Source organism: Macrosteles quadrilineatus, unplaced genomic scaffold (genome assembly GCF_028750875.1).
Source record: "Macrosteles quadrilineatus isolate MER2022 unplaced genomic scaffold, UCM_ALF_1.0 Scaffold_7__1_contigs__length_78375512, whole genome shotgun sequence".
Lineage (NCBI taxonomy): Eukaryota > Metazoa > Arthropoda > Insecta > Hemiptera > Cicadellidae > Macrosteles > Macrosteles quadrilineatus.
The window spans coordinates 3,701,681-3,715,457 of record NW_026542600.1 but is presented as its reverse complement, the minus strand read 5'-3'; the positions used below and the strand labels follow the sequence as shown (position 1 = coordinate 3,715,457).

The 13,777-nt window shown below is 36.5% G+C and overlaps 2 protein-coding genes across 2 annotated transcripts in view; one reads left to right on the top strand and one right to left on the bottom strand.

Annotated features, from left to right (window-relative positions):
• Positions 1-13,777, top strand: part of LOC128997751 (flotillin-2) — a 309,529-nt gene that overhangs the window by 90,558 nt on the left and 205,194 nt on the right. The gene's annotated exons all lie outside the window — the stretch shown is intronic.
• Positions 4,170-13,777, bottom strand: part of LOC128997748 (glucose dehydrogenase [FAD, quinone]-like) — a 48,306-nt gene continuing 38,698 nt past the window's right edge. The window contains exons 6-9 of the mRNA XM_054423404.1: positions 12,232-12,423; positions 9,513-9,713; positions 7,809-8,210; positions 4,170-6,539 (exon numbers count right to left, since the gene is read on the bottom strand). Coding sequence (XP_054279379.1) covers positions 6,174-6,539; positions 7,809-8,210; positions 9,513-9,713; positions 12,232-12,423 — 1,161 coding nt within the window. The 3' untranslated portion in view covers positions 4,170-6,173. The remainder of the gene's footprint in view (positions 6,540-7,808; positions 8,211-9,512; positions 9,714-12,231; positions 12,424-13,777) is intronic.

Below are 13,777 nucleotides of genomic sequence, written 5' to 3'. Positions count from 1 at the left end.
ATCTTTATCTGTCGATTTGTCCGCATGATTTAGTATATTTTTAATATTGCAATTGGATATAGCATTTATGTGTTAATAAACAAATGTTATGAAAGAGTTATTATTTGCTTTGAATCATTTCACATGAATTCTGCATATATGTTATCTTCAAAATAATCAACTAATGTTAGTATTAATGTTATTAGCGTTCCGTTAAAATGGTTTATTTGATTTGATATTGAATTCTTCCTTCACATTATTCGTTATTGGCGTCAATTTGCTACCTTCATCTACATTTAAGACATCAACAATAATTGTATATATTTTCATTTTTTAATTCACACAACATACTAGAATAGTGTTTATGTTTTATTACATATTTGTATTATTTTTTCAACGAAACAGTATGTGATATTTATTTTTGTACTATAATTATAAATTATCCGTATTTCAAGTAATATTGCGACGTCCTGGGCTCTTTGACAGTGTTTCGTTATAAACATCATCGTCTGAATCAACAGATTCGTTGTCGGGTATTGCTTTATGATGGCTTTTCTTGGACATTTCTGAAGAATTTGTCTTAGTTCACGAAACAAATACGTTCTACATTCTGGGTCTGTTTGATTGTTCATTCGTCATATTTTGACGTCCTTTATATTCGTCTAGTAGTTTAAAGGTTTTTGAACAGAGTTTGTTCTTGTTGCTGTAATCTATTAACTGGAGTTTTCTTTTTAACGCTATCTTTATATAGAGGCGCAGTGTCCGGTCGAAAGTAACTTGCATATTGAGACTTTATTACCTTTTTATTGTTACATAAGAATCCCTGTCTTGCCGCAGGAATTGGTAATCTTGACTTTGTATGTTTTTCTTTACTGTTTGTTAATGTGGTGCTATTCTTCAATGCAGTTGGTTGTCTCACATTTGGTACATGATTTCCAATATTCCTCTCTCCACTGATCTTCCTCGTAATTCCTTTACAACAATGTTCTATTGTATTCAGTAAATCTGGCTTGTTTCTGCTTCGGATTGATTCTTTGTCTGCAAGTTCGTGGCTGTCTCCTTTCTCAAACACAGTTCTACCCTCTGTCTGCTCCATGGATGGTGTAAGAGCGCAGTGTACCATCTGGCATGTTTTTTCTTCGGATTGATTCTTTGTCTGCAAGTTCGTGGCTGTCTCCTTTCTCAAACACAGTTCTACCCTCCGTCTGCTCCACGGATGGTGTTAGAGCGCAGTGTACCATCTGGCTTGTTTTTGCTTCGGATTGATTCTTTGTCTGCAAGTTCGTGGCTGTCTCCTTTCTCAAACACAGTTCTACCCTCTGTCTGCTCCATGGATGGTGTATTTGTCTGCAAGTTCGTGGTTGTCTCCTTTCTCAAACACAGTTCTACCCTCTGTCTGCTCCATGGATGGTGTATTTGTCTGCAAGTTCGTGGTTGTCTCCTTTCTCAAACACAGTTCTACCCTCTGTCTGCTCCATGGATGGTGTTAGAGCGCAGTGTACCATCTGGCTTGTTTTTGCTTCGGATTGATTCTTTGTCTGCTAGTTCGTGGCTGTCTCCTTTCTCAAACACAGTTCTACCCTCTGTCTGCTCCATGGATGGTGTAAGAGCGCAGTGTACCATCTGGCTTGTTTTTGCTTCGGATTGATTCTTTGTCTGCAAGTTCGTGGCTGTCTCCTTTCTCAAACACAGTTCTACCCTCCGTCTGCTCCATGGATGGTGTAAGAGCGCAGTGTACCATCTGGCTTGTTTTTGCTTCGGATTGATTCTTTGTCTGCAAGTTCGTGGTTGTCTCCTTTCTCAAACACAGTTCTACCCTCTGTCTGCTCCATGGATGGTGTTAGAGCGCAGTGTACCATCTGGCTTGTTTTTGCTTCGGATTGATTCTTTGTCTGCAAGTTCGTGGCTGTCTCCTTTCTCAAACACAGTTCTACCCTCTGTCTGCTCCATGGATGGTGTAAGAGCGCAGTGTACCATCTGGCTTGTTTTTGCTTCGGATTGATTCTTTGTCTGCAAGTTCGTGGCTGTCTCCTTTCTCAAACACAGTTCTACCCTCCGTCTGCTCCATGGATGGTGTAAGAGCGCAGTGTACCATCTGGCTTGTTTTTGCTTCGGATTGATTCTTTGTCTGCAAGTTCTTGGCTGTCTCCTTTCTCAAACACAGTTCTACCCTCCGTCTGCTCCACGGATGGTGTAAGAGCGCAGTGTACCATCATCGTATGGCAAGGAGGACTAGCTGCTCCTGCAAGTTGTTTAGATCCGTCGATGGATTGACATGAAATTGAATTCTTTCTTCGCATTATTCTTTACTGGCTTCAATTTGCTACCTTCATCTACATTAAAGACATGAACTGCTTTATATATACTGTATTAATAATATAATATTCAATTCACACAGCATACTCGTATAGTGGGTACGTTCTATTACATATTTGTAGTATTTATTCAACAAAGCAGTATTGTTATATCTATTTATGCAACTATTATTATTAAAATATTTATCTTATACATTACCATACTGTACCAATTTAAAAAAAAAAAAATGCCATTTATCGTACGTGTACTGAGTAAATAAATAAAAAACTATCTTACAGTTTCTTTATCTTTTGGGAAATTGAATCTGACATTTTTGGTTTCATCCTTTTGTGTTGAATTAGTGAGGTCTTCTTTATCCAACTCTCGTACCTTGGCACTGTCCTGATGGTTAATGGTTCGTTCAATGGTCCTGTCTCCAGTCTCTCCAAAGGGTAATATGCTGGGTAATATGTTACTGGGTGTTAGTACTACAACATATATGCATATATGCTGCTGCATAGCTGTTGTTGTAAACCAAGCTCTGTTTGGTTTGTAATTGCTGTCATTTAACACTCTCCCTTTCTCTTGGAGATATATTTAACCCTCTGTTCATGAGATTCTTGACTTTCTTTACTAGTTCCTCTATGTACTTCTTATCTCTACTGTATCAAGTCTTATAGCGTAGATGAAATGGTAGACTTTGTTGAGGATCATTTGGTCTTGTACTTCGAAGGGAGAGAGTTGGTGCTCATAATTTACAATCTCCATCGATGAGCGTTTTGGGGATGTTGGGTATATTGGTCTTCTGGTCTTTTGTTTTATTATTCTGCTGATTTGAGTCGCCATTTTCTTTATTTATGTTTATACAGGGTGACACAAAGGAACCGGACGTTTTTTAAATAAGTAGTACACAGTAGTTAAAAGGAATAAACTGGTTTTAATACTGTACATAGTGAGGTAAACATTTGCCATTTGTTACAAAACCGTCATTTTTTGAAATTGACGTCATGCATACGGCTGCCATGTACTTATCTACAAATGTGTATTCTGGTCTGAAAATCTTCTGAAACTCGGGTAAGGAGGTTGAATGCCATTGATATCCTCTGTGATTGCAAACTTCCAATCCTCTAGAGTGCGTGGTTTGTGAGCATGGACACGCTCCTTAAGAAACCCCTAAAGGATTTAATCACTAGTGGACAAGCCAGATGATCTTGGCGGCCACGGCATGTCACCAAAGCGAGAAATCACCTTGTTAGGAAACATTCATTCAATACTGCTCTCACTCTGGCGATGTTTTCGGGTGTTCTCGAAGTTCTAACAAGGCCTGGTGGTTGCTTTCTTGTTATATTCCCAGTTGTTCGGAACCCTGAAACCCATCTTAATAGTGTATTTCGGCTTGGAACCGTTCCATGGCGTTCAATATTAGAATGTTGTAAATTCCCGCTGGATTTGACGACGGATTCAACATTTCGGACTAAAGTATTGTATGCGAAAACGCGATGGTCTAGGGTCCACTGAGCCATTTCAACAAAAATGGCAAGCCTCACTGAAGGTAATGACATAACTTCAATCTTCCTACCACGTGCAACAACAATAAAACAGCTGTTTAAAAAACGTCCGGTTCCTTTGTGTCACCCTGTATTTATTCATATTTTACTTCACGAAACATACTTGTATAGTTTTTATTTTTGAATTGTTGAAACGTGTATTAGCGAATTTCCCTATAGGGAAGTAGCTATTACCGTAGGTCTCATGGTAAGACTTAGGCCCGGGACCGATTTACTTTTTCATTTTAATGTCCCCAGAGGCCAAAAACACCATTCGTTCAAATGTTTATATATATATATATATATATATATATATATATATAGATTTATATATATATGTGTCCGTGAACACGATAACTTGAGTAATTTTTATCCGATTTTGATGAATTTTGGTTTGAAGGTGTAAGGCGGGATAAACTTGAATGAGTTCGCGATCCAGCATGATCGGACTATGGGAACAGGGTTTTATGGGGGGTTTTATGGGGTAAAAATTGGTTTTTCTCACTTCTTACCCTCAAAACACAAAATTTCCCAATTTTTCTCTAAACCTTCTTAAAGAGCTTAAAAAAACAAACAATTCAGTATATCAAAGTGTTTTTGTACGGTTATTGGTTACGGAGAAAACTAAAAAAATGGTAAATTTAAAATTCCCATGTTATTCTTATGGAGAATATTGTAAAATGTTGTAGTTTGCTTGTTTATGGATATATTTTGATCAAACTTGGCAAATTTATTCATTTTATAGTAAGCTATAAATATTTTACTAAAACACACTACTTTATTAGTTTCCTTGTAGCAGCAAACCTAGGTACTCGTTAAACCTTGTATTGTTAAATCTATGTTATTTAAATAGATCAATTGAAAATCAATTCGGCCAAATGGAAATTCGCTTAGACGACAGGTTTGCTGCGGCGGGGGTATTTAATTTTGTACTACAATAGTTGGAAATAAAAACCCGCAATTTTTTAGCCTAAAACAACATTTATTACAATATTATCTTATTTAAGATGCTATCAATCTCCTTATCCAGAACTACTAAGGTAATTTCGCCACTTTTCACATAAAGTATTGACTAGATATACATCAACACTAGTTATTTTGTTTTATCATTGAATACAGTACATATAGTTACATAGAATGTACAAATTACTTATCTAATAAATTTAGTCCATTCGTTTAATTTAGATTCTCAATTCTGTTCAGAATATATTATAAGTTATTGACCCTGAGAAAAATGAATAGAACGTTTAAAAATGATCACCAAGTAATAGTAATGCAATTATCTAAAACTGAATTTTACTCACTATGGAAAATACCGACAACTTAGTCCACGTAACAAATTACATTCCCGTGTATTATGGTTATCCATTCGTTATTTAGAACCAGTTCGTTCAAGTAGTCTTTTAATTTGATATTTAATCTGTTATGTTTTATGAGTCATACATTCCTGTAGGAACCAAGAGTCGTGTTGTTTATGGATCAATATGTGGCCAACACTCAAACTTGGCTGGTAATGTATAATATTCGTGAAAATCCATACACCTTGTTGGTATATTATGTTATCAGCACCATGGAGCGATTGAACATTTCTAATTTAATCTCATGTATGAATCACCATTCTTTTAACATGTTTGGTGCTATGGCACGTTCAAAACATATTTGTGCGTATGGTCCGCTCAGTGTAGTTTGGCATATTATTCCTTATGTTTTCCACTAAATGTCCAGTATCACATGTAGTGATATATTCACCAATTCATCGAACTTAACCGTTATATGGCAAAAACCGTTACGAAAAATATATTGGCATAAGTGGACGTGTTTCCAGGTTCTGAGTCTCGTTTTGATTAAGTTCAACTGAGAATTAATGAATGTGTATAGTTTACAGACATTTGGCTTTATGTGAAATAATTAACCTTTTTTGGCAATGGGGGTTACAATAGCTAGGTTTATGGCAGTTTTCTCAATGATTTATCATTATTAATAAACATCATTATATGTAGTCAACAATTTCTGAATTGTCATATTAGAACCTTCTGCCACAATTTCATATTTAATACGATCCTATAGGACATTTTTAGACAACATTATCTATGCTGTCCAGATGATCTAATATTTAAAACTATCCTAATAAGGATGGCTAAATACTCTTGTTTCCTTGTTCCTTGGTTGAGGTTATTGGCAGTGGCTAAACATTTCCGCCATCGAATCGTAACGAGATGAGACAGTGTTTTTCCTATCTCATCAAACTCTACCCATAAACATTGCTCCGGTTTAGTTTTCAGACAACATTGGACAACCATCTCAAGATTTGTCCATTCTCAAGGTTTTTAATGAGAAGCCAATGAGTTTTTGTCAACCTCCCCTGTAGTCCCAGCGCCGACCGCTGAGCCAGTCTTCCTTGATCATGTCAGCTCCCTTCTCCCCGATCATGATGGTCGGAGCGTTGGTGTTGCCGCTGACGATCTCCGGCATGATGGAGGCATCGATCACACGGAGGTTGGTGATGCCGTGGACGCGGAGTCTCGGGTCGACGACGGCCTCAGGGTCCCCGGTGGGTCCCATCTTGCAGGTGCCTACCGGATGGTAGATAGTCATGGTCAGGTGGCGGATTGCGCACTCCCAGTAGGCGTCGGTGCCGAAGAGAAACTTCTTGCAGCCAGGGAGAGGAATTCGATGAAGACGAGAGTTGAATTGCCGGAACGCTGATCCCTTGCTTACCTGTTGAAGGCATTACAGAATTAGATCGAGGATTTTTGCTATGTTCAGTCGATCATATTGACATCTTGAAATTCGAGCAATATTAAAAAAGTGTTATCTTTATATACCCACACAAAAACAAAACAATTGTTTAAATTTGTGTTCAGCTTATGGATAACTTTTTGGAATACCATAAGCCCATCTCTTTGAAATGGCAATACAGGGCGATTCAAAAAGGACTTTACAACTTTGAAAATTCATATAAATCTTATTAAACAAGGTACAGAGCTGATTTTGGTGTTGTTTTAAAGGAAAACACTTCAAGTTTTTTTACCCTTAACTAAAGATGTTCTATGTGACTTCCGTTGGATTTGGGGAAAATAATTATTTAGGTATGAAAAAATAGTGAAAACCCGTAAAAATTTGAGAGAAATTTACAAATTTTGAAAGTAGGGCGTTTTTTGACGGTGAAGGAGTGCGATTTTCGAAAAATGCATATTACGTGTCTTGTAGGAAATTTAATTCCGAACCTACGTTTTTTCCTGAAATCTTTTCTAGCTCTTACCGTTTTCGAGCCATAGCCGTTTGAAAAAAACGTGTTTTGTCGTTTTCAGAGGTCCGCCATTTTGGATTTTTGGGGGGTTAAAATTTGAAAATGCGACTTTTTGGAATTTTATGGGTGGTTTGGGACCAAGAACTACAAGTGTGGACTTCACTAATTTCAATAATTTCAACTCCCTAGCACATCTAGAAGTGGGTGTATCGCACTCCTTCACCGTCAAAAAACGCCCTAATTTCAAAATTTTGTAAATTTCTCTCAAATTTTTACGGGTTTTCACTATTTTTTCATACCTAAGTAATATTTTTCCCCAAATCCAACGGAAGTCACATAGAATATCTTTAGTTTAAGGTCAAAAAACTTGAAGTGTTTTCCTTTAAAACAACACCAAAACCAGCTCTGTGCCTTGTTTAATAAGGTTTATATGAATTTTCAAAGCTGTAAAGTCCTTTTTGAATCACCCTGTATAGTTGCTCTTTTAATAAAGTTAAAGTATTTTAAACGACCATGTAGGCTACATTAGAAACTCCAATCAACTGTCGCTTCTTGAAATCATGCTTGGAATGATTATGCTATATTTCGTTGACAAAATAAAGTAGAGTATTAATTAATTGAATGACGGAACCAGTAAAAATGTGTTAATTGGCTATAATAGCCCCTTAGTAAATTTACTTCTAAACTTCCTAATCACTATTGTTAATCGCCCAATCTATAAGATTCCCACTTCTTACCCTCAGTGCTATTTTCACCCCCTCCACCAAAGTGGCGATATCCGCAGGGTCGTCGAAGTAGTTGGCGTCGATGAGAGGGTAGTGGAAGGGGTTCCGGGACCGTAGTCTCACCCACCCTCTAGACCTTGGCCTCAGTAGCAGAGGTAGGATGGTCCAGGTGTCCGTCGTAGCCAGAGGACGGTAGACCACGTTGAAGATCTTGTCTGTAATGCCCAGAATGTCCTTGACTCTCGCACCGGCGTCAGAGTTGATGGAGGCAGGAGCCATGTGGAACTGAATGTCCGGGTAGAGACCTGAGCGGTTGGCGTACCTAGTGTTGACGAAGGCGAGGCCCTCTACACCTCCCAGAGTTGTCATGGGACCTCTCTCTCTGATCACGTACTCCATCGTCACCGGTACCGCCTGTGACACGACATGGAACATCACTTAAATCATCAAAATATCTAAAAGAGTATTCTAGAAAACAAATAAAGAAATATATGTGGCATTATGTATAATTTTTTAATACTTAAATCCCAAATCTATTTTGCATGGGGTGTTTAAGAAGAGACTAATATTGTTAGTAAACTATTCTTCCATTGTAATTCACGATATATTTAGCAGTCAGGGAACCTTAAGATAAAACATCTCACAAAACACAAGTCAAAAGTTATAAGAAATAACACGGATTGTGATCGAATCAATCATTACTTTCCCTTTCTCAATACCACTACTGCATTCCTTTCTATTTGTCTCTTGTAAGTAGCAGTTGTCCAAGCCGAATAGAAAAGAAAGTGTCTTCTAACCTATTGTTGTGTGTGTTCGTAATTGTTAGATTTAATAATGAGTTTAATTTATTGATTAGCAAATCAGAGGACGGAAGGGGAGAAACAGAACAACGCTATCTGCCTACATAGCTAAAAAATATTTAAGTTTGTTAAGTGAAGAAATACATACTATAAATTCTTTGAGGTAAATAATTACCTCAAATTCAATTAACCTTGTGGTATACCTACCTTCAATTTGTGAAATATCTTACAACCTCAATTTTTTTTTTTTTTTTTTTTTTTTTTATAGCCAATAATACATGTATCACTGAAGACCAATTCGTGTCCAGTTAGAATATATTTACTGAAATTCATTATAGAGATGATTTGCGTCCGTTACTTCACTAGTTTGCTAATGTTGGGCAATACCTTGGTCATTACCACCTAAAGATATCAACAGAAATCATAAGGTTAGCATCCAACGGGCAAATATATAAACCTATGATATACCGGTAATTAAGAAAACAATTGATGAACCATTCAGTTTACTTATAAGAGATAAAATAGGATTTTGGCTCAATACAAGAAGGGACTCCAAATGCATAAAATATAATCTGTTATGACTTGTAACCATTCTAATTTGTTTTTGGTGTGTAATTGCATTTTATGGCCATCGGTATAAGGAAATCCATCTGTAAGGTCAAAGCCTCGCCAATACTACGCTATATCCTATTGTTTGTCCAGCATAACATTCTCTACTATTATCCCTACTTCTTCAGTAGAAAGTCGTCCACACCTAGACATACCACAATCTATTTCCCAAAGCTATTGTTTCTGAATCATTTGTCTTTGAATTGAAGCGGTATCGTAAATGTAATGACTTGTAAGTTTTTCTATAGCTAATACCAAGGTAATATTTGCCAAGGTGATGTTTGTTTGCTGTGTTATGTAACCTTACCTGCAGTCGGTTCTGGACGATGGCCACTGGCTTGTCCACGACGAAGGTGAGTCCGGCGAACCCCGCGTGGTCCTGGAGGTTGTACCCTACCTTGAGGTCATGTATGACAGGCACTCCCATCTGCTGAAGATGTGGCCTTGGTCCTACCCCAGACAACATCAGGATCTGCGCGGAGTTGATGGTACCAGCCGACAGCACCACCTGCATATACTCATCATATGTATTGATATTTTCTACTAGATTACTTTAGAGACGACAATATCTCAAAAGTGTCAAAAGTGTAGCTCGTTTTACGGCCGTTGGTATATAGTCTTGGCTCTTCTCGTTGACTTGGAAATTGACAACAAATAATGCTTCAAACATATCTTGCCAAACAATCATTGACAAACAAACATTGATATGTAGAAAAGTACTGGGTGTAAACTTGATACAAAAGACTTAGGCCTAATTCCTTCTTGAGTTGTAAAAATAAGTTAAACTCGAACTGTTTGCACTTAACAGAAAAAACCGACCACAGACAAGCTTATCAGATCACTCATGTTTTGTTTGTAGCCTGACGTTGGCGAAGTTAACTAAATGTTAAGGATTTAACGAGATATCTTTTAAGCCATTGTTTGTCTTATCATGCAACCCAGAGGCTAAATATTAAATATGGTATATTTTGAGTTTAATACTGACCAAAATGTTGACATGTAGAACACATTTAACGAGTTTAAACCACTCAATCTATAAATCTATCTATAAATATCTATAGATTATTATAGTATCTATAAATTATCCTCGTGGCATGAATCATGGATCTTTTAGGTTTTTAATCAAACATGAATAAAACATTAATGATTCTAATAAAAGTTATAACTAACTTAAGTTAAAATACGAACAAGTACCAGAATGAATCTAAGCATGATGGTACGCTTGGAATATTGATAATGACATTGTTACTAATTACATTATCTATTCATAACAGAGGTTCTTCTATCCTCAGTCGGTTGTTATGAAGCAATCTTATTTGGAACACTATAAAGATTTGTTTTACAAATTATTCGAGCAAGAAATATTTGATCTTACTATTCTACGTACAAAATGTTTACAATATTTTCAGTGCAATCACGGTCGGGTGAAATACAAACGCTATTATTGTTTTCTCTAGGAATCATTGATGCTAATGAGGGTAGAAAACGACTTGAACAGGTCGTAGGCGCTGCATGCTGTAATTTCAGGTGTTATTATTGTAATGCAGGTGCAGCTGGTGTAATGAATATACAATAACATGATTGTTGTGAAAGTTTACTTAGGCACGTACTGGTACGAGTGGATAACACATCATGTTCATGTTATGGTTTAATGTTGTTACTGACAAATTAGTTAGAAGAACTACTGGTTCCATTACGAATAGTTTTGTTGATTCGTCTGATAAATTGTAGATAAAGTGTACTGACAAATACCTTTCTGAAACATTTCCTTGTGTTTGAATGAGTCTTTTCCTCTTTTTACTTCCTCCACATAGTATAGTATATATTATGTTTTGATCGAAATGTTCGAGTTTGAGTTTTGAGTGGATATATACGTTTTGTGCCCCCCTGAACCCAAAAATGTGGTTTTCGAAGTGATGTCTGTGTGTGTGTGGATGTGCACAGAGCCACAGACCATACCTGTTGTCTGATTCTGATGTAATTTTGTATGTGGGAACTATTCCATAGTATCTCCATACTTTTTTTATTCTTTCGAAATTTTTATTTTTGATGCTTATTTACCTATAAACCCTCATAAAATAACGGAAAACATAATTTTATCACAAATGGCCCGAACGATTTTGATAAAAAGCTTAGTATGTTATAGTCCTTTAAATCCTGAACAAAATGTATTACAAATCCCAATGCAATGGGATTTTTACTTATATTATTTTCCTATATTATAATAAAAAACCAGAATTTATCAAAAACCGGTTTCGATTAAAATTATTAGTGTTATGGCCCTTTAAATTTTAAACAAATTGGTACAAATTCCATTTCCATAAAAACTACGGTTCACAAACCCCATAAAACCAAAGAATGTTGACTTAGAGTATTACAAATCCCAATGCAATGGGATTTTTACTTATATTATTTTCCTATATTATAATAAAAAACCAGAATTTATCAAAAACCGGTTTCGATTAAAATTATTAGTGTTATGGCCCTTTAAATTTTAAACAAATTGGTACAAATTCCATTTCCATAAAAACTACGGTTCACAAACCCCATAAAACCAAAGAATGTTGACTTAGAGAATACTTGAAATCTTTTAAAATGACACAATATATAGAGATTGCATATTTTTGTTAAATAAACTTTTCCATACCAATAATTATTAAGCGTACAAAAATGAGTTGAGGTGCTTTGCATGTGGAGGATAGGCAATTTTCAGTGATTTAATAAACCAAACATTGTGCTTTGGACCAAACAAATTATCTTGTCCCTTAATCAAACTATTTAACTATAAATGTAATAAACTGGACCATTTTAAATCCGCCGAAATAAAACACAACATACTTTCTACACCAAACCGCACTCCTTGTCCGTTATCTGTCGTCATTGTACAAATGATACAACCGCATAAGTTAATTATATAATCCGGTTACAGAAGGCCTATAAACTAATGCCTTTACCTATCTTATACTCCTTTTTGATGGTGTCATATGCTCTAAAACCACAGAATGAAGAACTCAGATTATCGTTACCTCTCTCCTAGCCATGGCCATCTGCAGGATGCCGTCCCTGTAGAACTGCACGCCGTACGCCTTCCTGTTCTTGGGGTTGATGAGTATACGGGTGACATGAGCGTTCATGGCGATGTGCAAGTTAGGTCTTCGCCTGACGGGTCTCAGGAATGCCTTGGCGGTGCTGCAGCGACTGCCGCGACGGATCGTCCCCTGTGGTCAAACATGCAGACACTTAGTACGGTTCTAAATACACTTATAGAATCATAGTACAATGGCAAACGGTTTGTCGTCGCAAGAAATACATTTCAGTAAAACAAAATTATTTTCTGTATGTATCCATCAACTTAACTAATATTCCTTTTACTCTATCCATCAACATAAACAAACTTCCTTTACTACTACTTTATTTTATAGTTAATATTTTACAAATTTTCTTTACTTTTTCTAGGTTTTCTCGACCAATACATTTGCTTGGATAGATTAATGATATTCACCTTTTATACGCTAGGATCATATCGTTCTTTGAAGAGTTGACTAGATAATAACGAGAATAAACAAAATAATTATTTTGTTGGGACACGTAGCAAGTAAAACTATTGAACATTTTGGAACCGACGCAAAGACGGATGTTTGTGTACATAGTAGTTTTTGATGGTTGTTACAGCTGTGGCCTGTTTTGGCATGGGTTCAATTTCTTACAATTTTATGAGCAGTCTTCAGTCTAAGGGTTCATCAATTGTTTGTAGTCGTAATTTAGTCGTTTGTAATCGACTGGGACGGGTGGCGTCGTCCTGTAATCCAGCTACTAGGAGGTCGCAAATTGTGGATAGGCATGCACTGTGGATGCGGTAATCCCTGGTGTGGATTAACGTCCGCACTAGTGAGTACTACGACTATCCGCAGTACTATCCTGATAATTAGACCAATTCGTATATACCAAGGCAAAAATGTGGTTCGGATTCCACTATAAACTGTTGGTCCCTTAGTTGCCATTAGCTGTATGGGCTATTAATTAACAGCTGTGTCTAAGGAATGTCGGCCTTACTACAAGATCGCGCCACTCATCCTACTCTCATCTCCATTCATACTTGGCTTAAAATACCTACTTAGTATGGTCGTCATTTAATAAGAAAGTATTAAAGTATAAAGTATTAATTTCTTCTTTTTTGACTGCATTAAGGTGAGATGATCAATTAATGTTACTTAAAGAAGGAAGAAAACCGTTGTTGAGTTTTAGCTAGTTGGAACACCATAAAATGAACTTGGAACAGTTTTACAACCTGTGAAAATCATAATTACCATATCTCCCGTTCTTCGCTATTAACTTAGACTTTATATGGTAGGTTCACGATCAACCGTTCTTTGTTTTATCCTCACTCTTCTAAAGCAGCTAGAAGTCCAATGTGTTTAAGTGTTATTGTTGAGGTATGTTTATTGTTTACAGTTTATTGCAACGGTTACATAAGCTCAGGACAGTTTTACAGAGCCAAGTGAAAGCTTTGTGTTATGATATTAATTTTGTTCCTTGTAACTTCGTCGGTCTGGAACCGATTATTACTTTCTT